At 38.7% G+C, this 15505-nt stretch overlaps 1 protein-coding gene across 3 annotated transcripts in view; it reads left to right on the forward strand.

Moving 5' to 3' along the window:
- The first annotated feature begins 220 nt into the window (after positions 1 to 220).
- Positions 221 to 15505, forward strand: part of LOC120542624 — a 31094-nt gene continuing 15809 nt past the window's right edge. For 2 of the 3 annotated variants that reach the window (XM_039775207.1, XM_039775208.1), the window contains exons 1-4: positions 224 to 434; positions 1548 to 1847; positions 3225 to 3518; positions 4567 to 4866. In XM_039775207.1, the coding sequence (XP_039631141.1) occupies positions 377 to 434; positions 1548 to 1847; positions 3225 to 3518; positions 4567 to 4866 (952 nt within the window). In that variant the 5' untranslated portion in view covers positions 224 to 376. Of the gene's footprint in view, positions 435 to 1547; positions 1848 to 3224; positions 3519 to 4566; positions 4867 to 15505 lie in introns of all 3 variants that reach the window. The other variant, XM_039775209.1, reaches the window with a different exon arrangement.

The following is a 15505-nucleotide window of genomic DNA, read 5'->3' on the forward strand; positions in this document are numbered from 1 at the left end:
TCAAGTGGACGGCTGTTTTGGTAACCAGAACTGGTTGCGTATGGCATTGGTCTGAAGAGCAAATGTGGTACTTTTATTTTTAAGAGTGTATACATCATCAAATATTAGTTCGAAAACACGTATATGCAGATACGGTCAACCAAAGCTGTGCTCTTAGTGTTTAAAATAAACCTGTGCAAATATGATTTCTCTCAAGATCCTGTCGCTTAGATGATTCATTTTATCTTCCGCTAGAATTAAGTGAGGAAGTCCTTTTATATGCAGGATGGTTTGGTTTTGCTAACACCGCCGGAGTTTCACTTCTCTGACATGCAGGTATCCAAGTCGATTTCATCTTTTTAACTTATGGTGAACCGTGCACTACTATTAGAAGGACATGAACGTCTATTTATTGTTACTGGTCCTCAAATGGATGATTTCTTCGTCTTTGTTTGGTAAGCACGTTTTTGCTGAATCTCTATGTGTTGTGTCTATGATAAAGTGTAGAAATCTGCACTTAGGCTTGTAGATGGTGCGGCGCAAAGCAGCAGCCACGCCTGGACTGATGCTCATTGCACCTTATAAATAATCATCAACGATACAGAACTGATCAATGATATTAATAATGAATCTGAAATAAAACACTTTTATTTTTATTCGACCAAATATATACTTGTGCCTCATGTGCTGTCTGGCTAGGCTGCGCTTTCCGTGATCCCTCACTTCTGACCGTGCGGCCGTCTCTTCTTCACAACAACACGTCTTCCATAATAAAACACTCTTAAAAATGAAGGTGCTAAAGTTGGTCTTCAGAGCGATGCCATTGGGAAACCAGTTTTGGTTCTCAAGAGAACCGTCCACACGAAAGTTCCAAAAGGAAAGTTTTATTTAGATCTGTAATCGATTCATTAAATAACCATGAACAGATTGTATAGATTTCTGAGAAACCAATGGGTTTCTGGTTTTATAAGTGAGTCTTGTTACACAATAACACAGGCTAAGTTCAGATTTTGATCTGCTGTAGTCTGGTCTAGGTAGCCTAAGATTCCGGGTTTGTTCACATATTAAGAAGCTTTTCAAACTCCAAAAACTGATTTCACACAAAGCTATTTAAATAAATAGCCTTCTCAGAGTCAAATGGTTCTTTGTCAAGTAATGGCTCTGCAAGAAACCACAAAACCCAGCACCGTGCAATTTATACGATCGTTATTTTTAAGATCAACGCAGTCACTGAATGTCGCATTTTACTTACTTTACAAACTGCAAGCTGCAATACTTTCGTTCTCTTCTTTAAAATTTCCCTTTATTAACAAAGTTTTGAACACAATTAAACATCACCAGCACAATGAGATGTTGACATTACTAGATTTACGTCTTTAAAAAAACATATGCATAAGTATAAGGCTGTTTAAATTAGCACACGTATTTCAGGGTCTTTATACTTGCTGTCATTTGTCAATTTTCTTATTATGATCTATTAATTAATGACTTAAATCTGTGAACGTGTACAAGTATGCACACATCTGTTTATTTATATTTTTGTTTGTTATATTGCTATATTTTTACAGCAAAAGCTAGCACTTTTTCTACAGTGCATTCAGAAATGGGAAACTCGCTTACTTTACACTTGGAAAAAGAAGTGCAAGAGAAACAAATTCACGAAATTACATGGAAAAAGGACAAGACACTCCTGGCAAAATTAAAAAACGGTACACTCCTTTCCAATAGTATGTCAGTACAAATATTTCCAAATGGTACTTTGCTGTTGCGTAAAACTCGAAACACCGACTCTGGAAATTACACAGTGGATATTTACAGCAAGGAAGGCAAGAGCCTCAGCAAAGCGGTCTATGGCGTCTATCTAGCAGGTAAGCGATGCCCGAATACACTCGTCGGTGCTTTGACGACTTCGTCTGCACTTTTCACGTGTAAATGAGATTTGTCTTATACTTATCAGAAAGTAAAATTGTAGGCCGCGGTCTTCTCTTTCATGAGGTCGCACTGTTCTAAACGTAAGAAAATACGGCTCGCAAAGTTCAGTTTTCATACAAGAAAGAAACACCAAGAATTGCTTCCAATGTTTAACATGTGTCCGATTGATAACGCAGATACGTGATCTTGATGATCAATTCGTTTATGACGGAAAGAAAGAAAGAAAGAAAGAAAGAAAGAAAGAAAGAAAGAAAGAAAGAAAATCCATGATTTGTTAACGATGTATAACTTGAGTCTTACCTTGTGTGAAATTGGTTATCAGAATGTCATATGTCCTCTATCAATACCTTTAAAGCGTTTTAAACAAAGAAAGAAAATCTGATTTATTTTCAATGTTTAACTTAAGTCTTATTGTGTGTAAAATTGATAATCAAGATCACGTCTCTCCCTTATCAATACTTTCAAAGTTGTATTGAAGAAAGAAAGAAAGAAAGAAAGAAAGAAAGAAAGAAAGAAAGAAAATAATTTATTTCTGATGTTTAGGCCGATTCTTATTTTGTGTTAAATTTATAATGGACATACGTGATCTCGGTAATCAATTCTGTTGAGACCTTATTGAAGAAAGAAATAGTTTGAGTTTTGAATATACTTTTTATTAAACATTAACCATCAACAAAGAAAACATCAAAAATAAGATCCTCATATATATATATATATATATATATATATATATATATATATATATATATATATATATATATATATATATATATATATATATATTATATTATAAACTATATACAGTTTATATATTATATATATTATATTATATATATATATATATATATTTTATAATATAATATAATATAATATAATATAATATAATATAATATATAAACTGTATACCCTGCCAGAGTTTCATAATAATTAATTCACAATGGAAAAACACAATCCTCATTAACAATTTTGCAAAGTGCATTCATTACACACCATTGTTCTATATAAGTTTGCAAATTGTGAATCACTTTGAAAGAAAAAAAGAAAGAAAGAAAGACCAAGATTTATTTACGATGTTAAATTTGAATTTTATTTTGTGTCAAACTGATTGCCAGTTTGAAGGAAGCTAAATTTAGAGAACATCAGTGTGTTTAGCATGCAGGATATCAACGGATGACTGTAGCAGTTCAAGTATAATGTCTGAATCTTCTTCTTTTTCCTATTCTTTTTATTTATTCATTCATAACAATAATTATTGATTTATTTAATGTATTTATTTATCTATTTATTGCCATTTCATATTTCTTGTTTTATAGCTCCAACAGTTTATGGGATTTCAAAGAAACCACTGTTTCTGTATTTAAAGAATAAAATTCAAAATAATACTCAGAGCATCATTTGGAAAAAGAGTAACACAGGTGTCATATTTGTAAAAAATCTTTCTGTTCCTGACGTTTCTAAAATTTCGGACAAGAAATATAGTGTTTTCGAAGATGGAACTCTGAGGCTGGGTCACGTTGAACAAAATGATACTGGCACTTACACAGTGGAGCAATCAGATGGCAACAACTCAATTTTAGATGCTGAGTATTTTGAGCTAATCATCCTTGGTAAGTTGTTGATTTCTATTTTTTAGAAATAAAACCCTTAGAAATAAAGATGTCAATATGGTTCTTCAAAGCGATGCACCAGAAGAAACAGTTTTAGTTCCCCAAAACAACAATCCACAAGAAGGTTCCAGAAAGAACACTACTTTATATTTGGATCCATAACAGGTCTGATAAGTAGCCATTGATAGATAGTAACAGATTTATGAAATATCACTGGATTCCTGAAATTGAAAAAGAGTCTTATTCTATACAATAACTTGGGACAAGTTCAGGTTTGCATCATCTGTTAATAGACTACTATGCATTCAAAAATTCTGTTTTGTCGTCATATTAGGAACCTTTTCAAAGTCCATAGAAACAATTTTACATGAAAAGAACCCTTCACAGAATGAAATGGTTGTTTGTCAAGTACGTACTGTAGCAGATCAACAAGGAACAACACAGCACATTAAAATGCCATTTTAGAACCTGTATGTTTTTTAGAGTGAATGGTAGCTGCACATCCATCCTTCAACTGAAAGTTTGCACTAGATGGAAATAAAATGGGAGCCACTGAACTAGGCATCACAAAGATTTAAATTCCTAATATAGAAGGGGCTAGTAAGATACAGTTACAAATAATCTAGGAACAGCATGGTTTTAATTAAAGTGAATCTTCCCCACTACTTTGAAAACACTGACCTGACACCTAAACGCCAGTCCATTCAGTTTCAGGTCCACTTCTTCTGGCCAGGGTTATGGATAACACAAATTCAGGTACAAGTCAGTAGCCGGGATGCAGGAATGTTCCTGGATTATGCGCCATCCCTCCATTTTCTTAACCTGCTTATTCAAGGCAGGGTCACATATTAGCAGTTACTGGGCGCAGTGTAGGAACAACACCTGAACAGGACGCCAGTCCATCGCAAGGTGAACACACACACACGCACCTTCACTGGGATCAGTCTAGCAATGTCAGGGTGACAACCAGATGTAATTATAAAATTATAAAACATCTTTAACAACAACAATAGCTTAACAGTAATTTCATTTGTTTGTTAATATGCAGAAACTGATTATTTTGAAGAGGAAGAAGGGCAGGAAGGTGACTCGGTTGAATTCAACCCCCTGCTCTGGAGAATGTTCAATAGCTCCCATTTTGTATGGAAGAAGGACAACAGCACTGTAGCAGAGTATAAACTGAAGTCAGCCATTTGCTTCAAGCAATTACAAAACCGATGTGAGGTGGATGGGGACGGCACGTTAAAGCTCACGAGACTGCAAAAAGACGATGCCGGAATCTACAGCATCCACTTGTATGAAAACGGGATGATCGAGGACGTCGGTGCTGTTCGTTTATTCATCACCAGTAAGTTTTCTTAATGCTTTGATATGGACAGTTGCTGTGTTTAAGGTAAAATTATCCAGCTTCCTCGCGACTCTACAGATTAATGAATGGATGTAAAATATGGATGGATGGATGAGAAAACATAAAATAACACAATATTGTTCAGAGTCGGTTAATTCAGTTTAGAATTTCCAAGGGATGTCTGGCATGTCGAATGCAAAAACCTTTCCTAGATAAGATGCCAATCCATCTGACGCACGCAAACTCAGGAGGCTAGTTAAAAAGTGAAAGTTACTTATTTATCTATTATTATTATTATGATTAAAGAATAATCATCCATCAATTTTCTTACTCGTTTGCTTACCTACAAGCAACTGGAGTGGTCCGGTTTCACGCCTAAGAAATCTACTATCGACCACATCCTGGCACTGTCGGTTCTCATGGATCGCAAAGACGAATATCAGCAGAGTATCTTTGCAGCCTTTGTTGATTTTCGTAAAGCGTTTGACCTGTGGGACATCCTGAGACTTCGCAGGATCTCCTCAAGGTTGCTGGATATCATGGCCGGCCTGTACACTGCTACTGTGAGTGCTTTGCAGAGTGGAGGCAGAACCTCTGTGTTTTTCCCAGTTGACTCTGGGGTTCGTTAGGAGTGTGCTTTTGCTCCTACTCTCTTCAGTGTTTGCATGGAATTTGTGTTGAGCAAGGTTGTGGGGTCCAGCGGCTGAAGGGCCATCTGTTGGTGAAGAAAGATTCACGGATCTTAACTTTACTAGTGATGCTATGATCTTCACAGACTCAATGGAGGCTCTGATTGGGGCTCTCAAGAGACTGGATGAGGAGTCCGAGTGTCTGGGCTTACAAATGTCCTGATGAAAACCAACAGCCAGGCTTTTAATGACCTCTTAGGCACAGCCATCAGCAGTGTGTCTGTCAGTGGAGAGAATGTCGATCTCTTTGAGAGGTTTACTTACCTCCGCAGTGACATTGACGTCTCTGATGGCTCTTCCTATGAAGTCAATTGACAGATTGGGATAACATTGGGGGTCATGAAATTGCTGGATATCTTTGCAAAAGGATGAAGGTTCAAGTCTTTAGAGTCCTGGTGCTTCCTCTGTTGCTATATGGTTGTGAGACATGGATGCTATCCAGTGACCTGAGACGAAGACTGGACTCCTTCGGTACTGTGTCACTTCAGAGAATCCTTCAGTACTGCTGGTTTGACTTTGTGTCAAATGAGTGGTTGCTCACAGAGTCCCAAATGAGATACATGACCTGCAGTGTCAGTCCATGGTCTCCAACCTGACCTGACCTAGCTTGTCCACATCATGGTTGCAGGGAGCTGGTGGACAGCATAGCACATGGGGTGGAAGTTAGTCGCAGGACATGCATGCAAACATCTAATTATACCTGTGCCAATTTAGGACTTACCTTAAAACAATATATACACACCTTTGGAGGACTGTGAAGAGAACTGCTTGTTAACCAAACAAGTAAGAAAATATACGCCTGCTGTAACATTCTGGTGCATTTGGTTAGCTTATTGGAAAGCTGGAGCATTTTTTAAATTTTAGTCACTTCAAACAGTTTGTTATCACTATTTTGTTTATTACATATTTTTGTAACAGTGAGTTATCTTATAAATAACAGTGAGAACTGAGTACAGTTAGATGTACTGTGTGTACATGAAATATCCATCCATCCATCCGTTATCCAACCCGCTATATCCTAACTACAGGGTCACAGGAGGTCTGCTGCAGCCAATCCCAGCCAACACAGGGGGCAAGGCAGTAAACAAACCCCGGGCAGGGCGCCAGCCCACTGCAGTACATGAAAAATGCTTTTATAATATCATGTGATAAACATATTTTTGTGTTGTTGTTAGCTTTTGGATGTGGAAGTTCTGTAGCTAATTGTGATTTAAATTTCCTAAATATCAAATTTTTCAAGGAAATATCAAATAGAGATATAAAATTGGCAGCACGGTGGCGCAGTGGTAGCGCTGCTACCTCGCAGTTGGGAGACCCGGGTTCGCTTCCCGTGTCCTCCCTGCGTGGAGTTTGCATGTTCTCCCTGTGTCTGTGTGGGTTTCCTCCGGTTTCCTCCCAGTCCAAAGACATGCTGGTTAGGTGGATTGGCGATTCTAAATTGGCCCTGGTTTGTGTGTGTCCTGCGGTGGGTTGGCACCCTGCCCAGGATTGGTTCCTGCCTTGTGCGCTGGGATTGGCTCCCGTGACCCTGTGTTAGGATTCAGCGGGATGGATGGATTTAAAATTATTAGCTATATCCAAATACTGTATGATAAATAACAGATCACAGTGGTGCTTTTCCAAGAAAGAGGAGTGTCAGACAGATATTGAATCATTATAATGTGCAGATAATGCAGCCCTGAGGTTGTTTTTAACATAATGGAGAACACGTTTAGTGCCCATAGTGTAAAGTATCTTTTATACTTTTCTACATAAGGTAATTGCTTTTAGAAAAATGACATAACTAGCAGAGTAGAGCAATCTACTAGAGAGCACAGCATGCTAAAAAACTGTTTCATTCATGCTTGCGTAAGGCTGGGGCAAATAACTGAAGCATCAAATAAAAGGCTGGAAAAAACAGGATGGGGCATTAGTCTATCACAGATGTTTAAAGAGAAGGACATTTTACCCATCCATCCTGCTATATCCTAACTACAGGGTCACGGGGGTCTGCTGGAGCCAATCCCAGCCAACACAGGGCGCAAGACAGTAAACAAACCCCGGGCAGGACGCCAGCCCACCACAGGGTGCACACACACTAGGGACAATTTAGAATCACCAATGCACCTAACCTGCATGTCTTTGGACTGTGGGAACAAACCCACACAGACACAGGGAGAACATGTAAACTCCACATAGGGAGGACCCGGGAAGTGAAACCCAGGTCTCCAAACAGTGAGACAGCAGCAATACCCACTGCCCCATTGTGCCGCCCCAAGGACATTTTAATATACTGAAAAATAATAAGAGACAGGTGAGTGCAAAGTTCAAGTTACAAAGAGGCATGAATTTAAATTTTTTTTTTAAATTTTGAGTTCAATAGGCAGAAAACAATAGACAATCAGAGATAAAAATGAATTATAGCAACAATGAGAAACCACTCATCCTCTGAAAATCAACTTGCAAAAAAAAAAAAAACTTCTATAATATTGGGTTCAAAAAATTACTTTTGAACGCTTTGAAATCACTTCAGGTTTTTCTTGGTCCAGCGCCTCTTGACTCACTGGTATGAGAAAATCCCCTCATATGATATACCATTTGACTCGTCTTGATGTCAAGTCAAGTTAAGCAAGATAGTGTTTTTTGGGGTTCCCGCTGTTTTTGTCCCTCAAGAGCTGAAAAAAAAAAAAACCCTCATTTTTAGGCCACATTTGGACAATTATGCAAATAACAACACCCTTATGATAAAGAGTAAACCAATAGGTGTCTTCAGCAAAAATGATCAGAAGGACTTGAAGTTGTGCAGGACACATCAACCCACCTCAGGGGATCACCTCGTAGTGGGACACAAGGGTTTAAAGTTACTCCTTTTTGCAAAACTTTGACCAATAAGGGGATTGGTAATCTTCTTCTATAACACGCTACCGTGGCTGTCCCTTTGTCCAGGATTTTAAATCACCTGTAGCTCGCAAACCGTTTGACCTATTGACCTGAAATTTGGTACACGTATACTACGTGACGTCTACTATCCGCTATCGGGGTGATGATTGACCTCCAAGGGTATTCCTCCTTTTATTTTTATTTTATTAGAAGCATGTAGGGTCTCATTTTAGGCTTTTTCAAGGCCAGTGAATGTGAATGTGATGTTATTTTCGAGTTTTGATCCTATACTAGTAGGCCCCTGTCAGAGGGTGAAAATTTATGGATTTTGATTACAGTTGTGAATATTTAAATGAAAACACACATTTTAATATTTCAAGTATTTCACATATTTCTTTTATATAACGCTTATATTTATTTCATGAAGTAAATGACTACATTTCTTACACGTCAAATTAGACCGTCTTACACTAATTCAAACATTATTAATTGGAAACAAGACACTGAGTCAAAAACAAGTTAAAAAAGCTTTGTAGACAGGCAGATTGGTAAAGGGGGTGTCTTAATACTTCTGGCCATGCCCACCTTTACAGATCTATTGTGCATGTGTGTTTTTGTGCATTCAATATCCATAAACACATCAACAACAACATTTATTTATATAGCACATTTTCATACAAACAGTAGCTCAAAGTGCTTTACATAAAAAAATAGAAAAACAAAAGACACAGTAAGAAAATAAAATAAGTCAACATTAATTAACATAGAATAAGAGTAAGGTCCAATGGCCAGGGTGGACAGAAAAAACAAAAAAACTCCAGACGGCTGGAGAAAAAATAAAATCTGTAGGGATTCCAGACCATGAGACCGCCCAGTCCCCTCTGGGCATTCTACCTAACATAAATGAAACAGCCCTCTTTGGATTTAGGGTTCTCACAGAAGGACTTGAAAATGATGGTCACGTAGACTTCTGCCTTTAAATCCATCCATCATTGTTGGAACATCATGATGCTTTGAGTAGATGGTGCACAAAAAAACCAGAGAGAGTAGGGGTTAGTACGGATTTTAGAGCCACCATGAATAGTTATTATGATGAATTGAACATACAGAGTATCAGGATTAAGTTAAATTGAAGTTATCAGAAGGCCATGTTAAAGTAATGTGTTTTCAGCAGTGTTTTAAACTGCTCTACTGTATCAGCCTGGCGAATTCCTATTGGCAGGCTATTCCAGATTTTAGGTGCATAGCAGCAGAAGGCCACCCCTCACCACTTCTTTTAAGTTTTGCTCTTGGAATTCTAAGGAGACACTCATTTGAGGATCTAAGATTACGATTTGGAATATAAGGTGTCAGACATTCTGATATATAAGATGGGGCGAGATTATTTAAGGCTTTATAAACCATAAGCAGAATTTTAAAGTCAATCCTGAATGACACAGGTAACCAGTGTAGTGACATTAAAACTGGAGAAATGTGCTCGGATTTTCTTTTTCTAGTTAGGATTCTAGCAGCTGCATTCTGCACTAGTTGCAAACGATTTATGTCTTTTTTGGGTAGTCCTGAGAGGAGTGCGTTACAGTAATCTAGTCGACTGAATACAAACGCGTGAACTAATTTCTCAGCATCTTTCAGTGATATAAGAGGTCTAACTTTACTTATGTTTCTTAAGTGAAAAAATGCTGTCCTAGTGGTCTGATGAATATGCAATTTAAAATTCAGATTACAGTCAACAATTACCCCTAAGCTTTTTACCTCCGTCTTGACTTTTAATCCTAATGTATCCAGTTTATTTCTAATAGCCTCATTGTATCCATTATTGCCAATCACTAAGATTTCAGTTTTCTCTTTATTTAACTTGAGAAAGTTACTATTCATCCATTCTGAGATACAAGTCAGACATTGTGTTAGTGAATTGAGAGAATCAGGGTCATCAGGTGCTATTGAGAAGTACAGCTGTGTGTCATCAGCATAGCTGTGGTAGCTCACGTTGTAACCTGAGATAATCTGACCTAACGGAAGCATGTAGATTGAGAAGAGCAGCGGACCCAGGATAGAGCCTTGTGGAACACCATATTGGATATCAGGTGTCTTTGAGTTGTAATTCCCACAACTAACAAAGAAAGTTCTCCCTGTCAGGGAGGATTCAGACCAATTTAAGACACTGCCAGAGAGGCACACCCATTGACTAAGGCAATTTCTAAGAATATTATGATCAATGGTGTCAAATGTGGCACTCAGATCTAAGAGGATGAGAACAGATAAATGGCCTCTGTCTGCATTCACTCGCAAATCATTTACTACTTTAACGAGTGCAGTTTCTGTGCTGTGATTTGTTCTAAAACCCGACTGAAATTTATCAAGAATAGCATGTTTATTGAGGTGGTCATTTAACTGCATAATGACTGCCTTCTCCAGAACTTTACGAAAGGCAGGTTAGAGATGGGTCTAAAATTTTCAAGAGCCGAGGAGTCGAGATTATGTTTCTTAAGAAGGGGTTTAACTACAGCAGTCTTAAGACAGTCTGGGAAGACCCCCGTATCTAATGATGAATTTACTATGTCAAGAACATCATCAATTAACACGCCCGATACTTCTTTGAAATAATTTGTTGGTATTGGATCAAGGACACAGGTGGAGGGTTTTAATTGAGATATTTTTGTAAATCAGGTAAATCTATCCTAGTGAAAGAGTTTAATTTGTTTATAACAGAATGCTGGGGTTTAGGAGGATCCTTAGTGTTGGAGGGATATACTATGTTATTTCTAATATCATTAATTTTTTGATTGAAAAATACAGCGATAGCCTCACAGGCTTTACTGGAAGTACCTAGGAGGCATTCCTTTGAGTTACCTGGTTTAGCAGACGATCAATCGTAGAGAATAAAACTCTGGGATTACTAGCATTGTTATTTATAATCTTAGAGAATTAACAGCGCCTCTCAAGACGGACAGTGTTATTGTATTCTGTTATTTTAACTTTTAATATTTCATGATAGATAGAGATAGAGAGATAGAGAGAGACAGAGAGAGATAGAGAGAGATACTTTATTAATCCCAAGGGGAAATTCACATAATCCAGCAGCAGTATACTGATACAAAGAAACAATATTAAATTAAATAGTAATAAAAATGAAAAAAAAAAAAAATTAAATAAAATTAATGTTAGCATTTACTCCCCCGGGTGGAATTGAAGAGTCGCATAGTGTGGGGGAGGAACGATCTCCTCAGTCTGTCAGTGGAGCAGGACAGTGACAAAAGTCTGTCAGTGGAGCAGGACAGTGACAAAAGTCTGTCACTGAAGCTACCCCTCTGCCTGGAGATGACACTGTTCAGTGGATGCAGTGGATTCTTCATGATTGACAGAAGTTTGCTTAGTGCCCGTCGCTCTGCCACAGATGTTAAACTGTCCAACTTTACTCCTACAATAGAGCCTGCCTTCTTAACAAGTTTGTCCAGGCCTGAGGCGTCTTTCATCTTTATGCTGCCACCCCAGCACACCATCGCGTAGAAGAGGGCACTCGCCACAACCGTCTGGTAGAACATCTGCAGCATCTTACTGCAGATGTTGAAGGATGCCAACCTTCTCAGAAAGTATAGTCTGCTATGCGCTCAGCTCTGCGGCATGTTCTCTTTAAATCCGACACTTTGGGTCTTCCATGGTATAACAATGCTAGAAGATTTTTTCACTGTCTTTTCAGGTGCAACTATGTCAACAGCAGCTCTCACGTTAGTATTAAATCTTTCCACCTTACTATTTACATTATCCTCGCAACCATATTCGTCAACCAGCATGCGCTCTGGTAGGGCAAACAAGCTCTCAGCTATCTTCTTTGAGAGCATACATGTTGTGAAGCCAACCTGCACACAGACAGGCAGACCACAGGTTCAACACATCACCCGGTTTATTTACAATTAAGCACACTGTACACAAATACCAACACAACACACAATTCAGTCCCTTCCTTGCCACCAGTCCAGCAGACTCCACTCCTCCTCAGGGTTTGTCCTCTTCCTCCTGACTCTGGTTTCAGAATGGCGGGGACTGGCCCCTTTTTATAGGGCACCTGGAAGTGCTCAAGCTGCTCCATGATCTCCTTCTGGATGCACTTCCAAGTGTGATGGCCGCCCTGCACAAGAGGTCTCAGCCGTTCTCCATATGCCCCCTGGCGGAGGCCACAGGCCCCAGAAGGGTTGAGCTTCCCAGCTCCGTGGCACTGTAGCAAGCCAGGGGGACTGCCCTCTGTCATCCCGAGGGAGGTAGTGCCCCATGCAAGCTCTTTCCTCTGGCTGCCCGTTACAATGTATATTTAAATAAATTACATATCTCAAAAAATCCTCATGTAAAAATGTTGCAAATGAAAATGAATAGGTCAGGTTCCATCATTAAACAGAGCAGACTACAAAACTGCCAGGTTAAATTAGACAATGTCTACGGCAATTATCAATGGACATACAGTGGGTCAAACTATTTTCGAAGAATATGGAGACAAGTACACAACCAAACTGGACAAAACCAATAGGCATGGGGCCTGTGACAAGGCAAACATCATGCAAAGATAGTGCCAGAAGATTCCAGAAGATATCATTGTACAAAGGTCACTGGGTTCAGGGCAGATATGTCTGAAAGCACTTGTTCTAAATTTTAGTTTTCAGCTAGTATGGAGTCATCCATTGAAAATTGTAATCTTCTTTTGGCTGCTCCTGTTAGGGTTTGCCACAGCGGATCATCTTTTTTCATATGTGAAAATCAATTTTGATTTTCCACCGACACACACTAGTAGAGACACCATTCCAAAATTGGCGATTTTCAACCCCATCACCAAACTTGCACTTACCCTGAAGGGGAAAAAAAAAAGAGGAGGATTTCCGGAAGCTTTCAGAGAGCAAATCAGGAGATTTTAACTGAAAAATCTACAGAGAAAGTGCCCAGACTGAAAAACCTCTGCTAGATGAAAATCAAGCTGAAGAAAGAGAGATCAAGGAGTGGAAATATATGAGACTAAAGGGGAAAATTAACTAAGAGGACAATTAGAAACATAAGACCAGAAAGCAAAGACTGGAGGACAATCCCAAAATATATAACTTAAAGTACCAGAGACATTTAAAGGAAGCAAATGACAGATGGGATAAGCAACAAATTCACAGCATTAAATTTACACGGGGTGAGTATTTCCAATAGGTGTTGCTAGCTCCCTAGTTGGAATAAGTTCTTTTTAATTGTGGCATTTTAAGGAACCTGAAACTATATAGATATAATGTAAAAGGCGATATCCCTCCAATAGTGATATGGCGGTAAAAAAAAAAATCACATAAGAGAAAATAACTTAGCTTTCTTTAACGACGATTTACGCAGCATAACAGACGAGGAAGCCATGACAACACTTTGTGTATAGTTTGTCATTTTCGTCTCTGTGCTGAAAGGATTTTCAGGACGGATGACATTATCACCCATCCGTCTATTAGCTTCGAGGTGTTTGGCTGCTGTCCAAGTCTTTTTATACTGTCTTCTCCACGCGCAGACCCTTACTTAGGTTCCAAACAAGGCCAGGAGAGGATTCGATTTCATCTCTAACATACAGAAATAGTACAATGCCTATTTTCGTAGTTGTTCCCTTCTCGCTTCAAATGCTTGCCTAGCAGTTCTAAATGCTGAGAGCCCCTGTGTGCTAACTTTGGCCTGGCCTGTACATGTGAGTGGATTTATAAAATAATTTTTGTACAGAGCACAGTGACATTAAACTTATATTCTGATTACAGTGAGGTTTAAATTAAAACTAAGCATGCTGGTAGAATGGAACATTTTCTTAACACACACATAGCGTACTCTTTTGAATGCTGTAACTTGAAAGTAACACTAGATACACATTAAACGGATATGTGTATCAGCCACAGTTAGACAGTCATCAATGGTTGCTATAATTAGGCTATATTTGCAACATACTCTGTTCATTAAACAACATGATTTTAGTAGTTTCGGCAGATCAGTGGCCCAAAATAACTGGCAGTCATGACAACACAGCTCAAAAAATTGACTCTGCGTGTCCTTTGAAGATAAGCAGCAGAAACAAATATCTACCAAGCAAAAGTGTGCAGTTCAATTGAAAAATGGACTGATTACTTGATTAATGTCTTTATTCATTATTTACAATAACTCTCTGCAAATACAGCTTTTACAAAATAATGATTCAGAATATTGTTTTATTTCATTAGACGTAATGCTTGTAGTGGACAATCAAAGCATCTGCTACAGAGTCAGCCATGTCACGAACCATGCATTGTAGAAAACTCAAACATCCACGGTTTGTCTTTTTTTAGTAACAAATAGAATATGAGGTGGTGCGTCGGTTATTTGTGAGGCTTCAGAGCTCTCAAGTCCCGGTCTCAGAACTTCTCAGATGCAGTCACTCTCTCTGTGAGGAGTCTGCTTACTCTACATAGGTGTGTGTGGGCTTGTATGCCAAGGCCATGCTTGTCAGATTAACTGTTGACTCAAAACTGGGCCGATGTAAATGGACTGAGGCTCCGTCTGCTGTTATTTCCTGCATTGCTTCTTAGACAGACTTCGAATTAAGTAGGTTTGTTAACAGTGTGGCACCAAAAAGCTCTCCAATATTGAAAATATCATTTAAATTGAAGGATCTGAAGACATTTGGCATCAAAGGCTTCAAAAGGGCCATCATTCAGAACTTTCACACAGACTACCAGATTTTCAGCTTTGTTCTTAATCGTTTATAAAAATAATGAGCAGTACTTTAACTCCTGTGTATTATATCTTATACATAAACGTCTATGCGTGGAAGAGTGTCTGTCTGGCTGGCCCGGAAGTGCGAGGCTACAGCATGAGGCTCAAAGAAAGTGATTTTGTCACCAAAGTGAAACCGGCGCCGCTAATACACAAGCAAGACGAGCACATCGGCAAAACGAAACCTCTGAGGAGAGAAAAACTCGCTTAGCAGCTGATAGACAATGGAGGCGAGCGCGTCAGCAAAGCGAAACTGATGAGTAGCCGTTAATACATAACCGATGCGATTGGTTTATTGAAGTGCCAGAATCTATGGTTTCCAAGGGCCCGGGCTTTTTACAGCACAGGCA

Source organism: Polypterus senegalus, chromosome 13 (assembly GCF_016835505.1).
Source record: "Polypterus senegalus isolate Bchr_013 chromosome 13, ASM1683550v1, whole genome shotgun sequence".
Lineage (NCBI taxonomy): Eukaryota > Metazoa > Chordata > Cladistia > Polypteriformes > Polypteridae > Polypterus > Polypterus senegalus.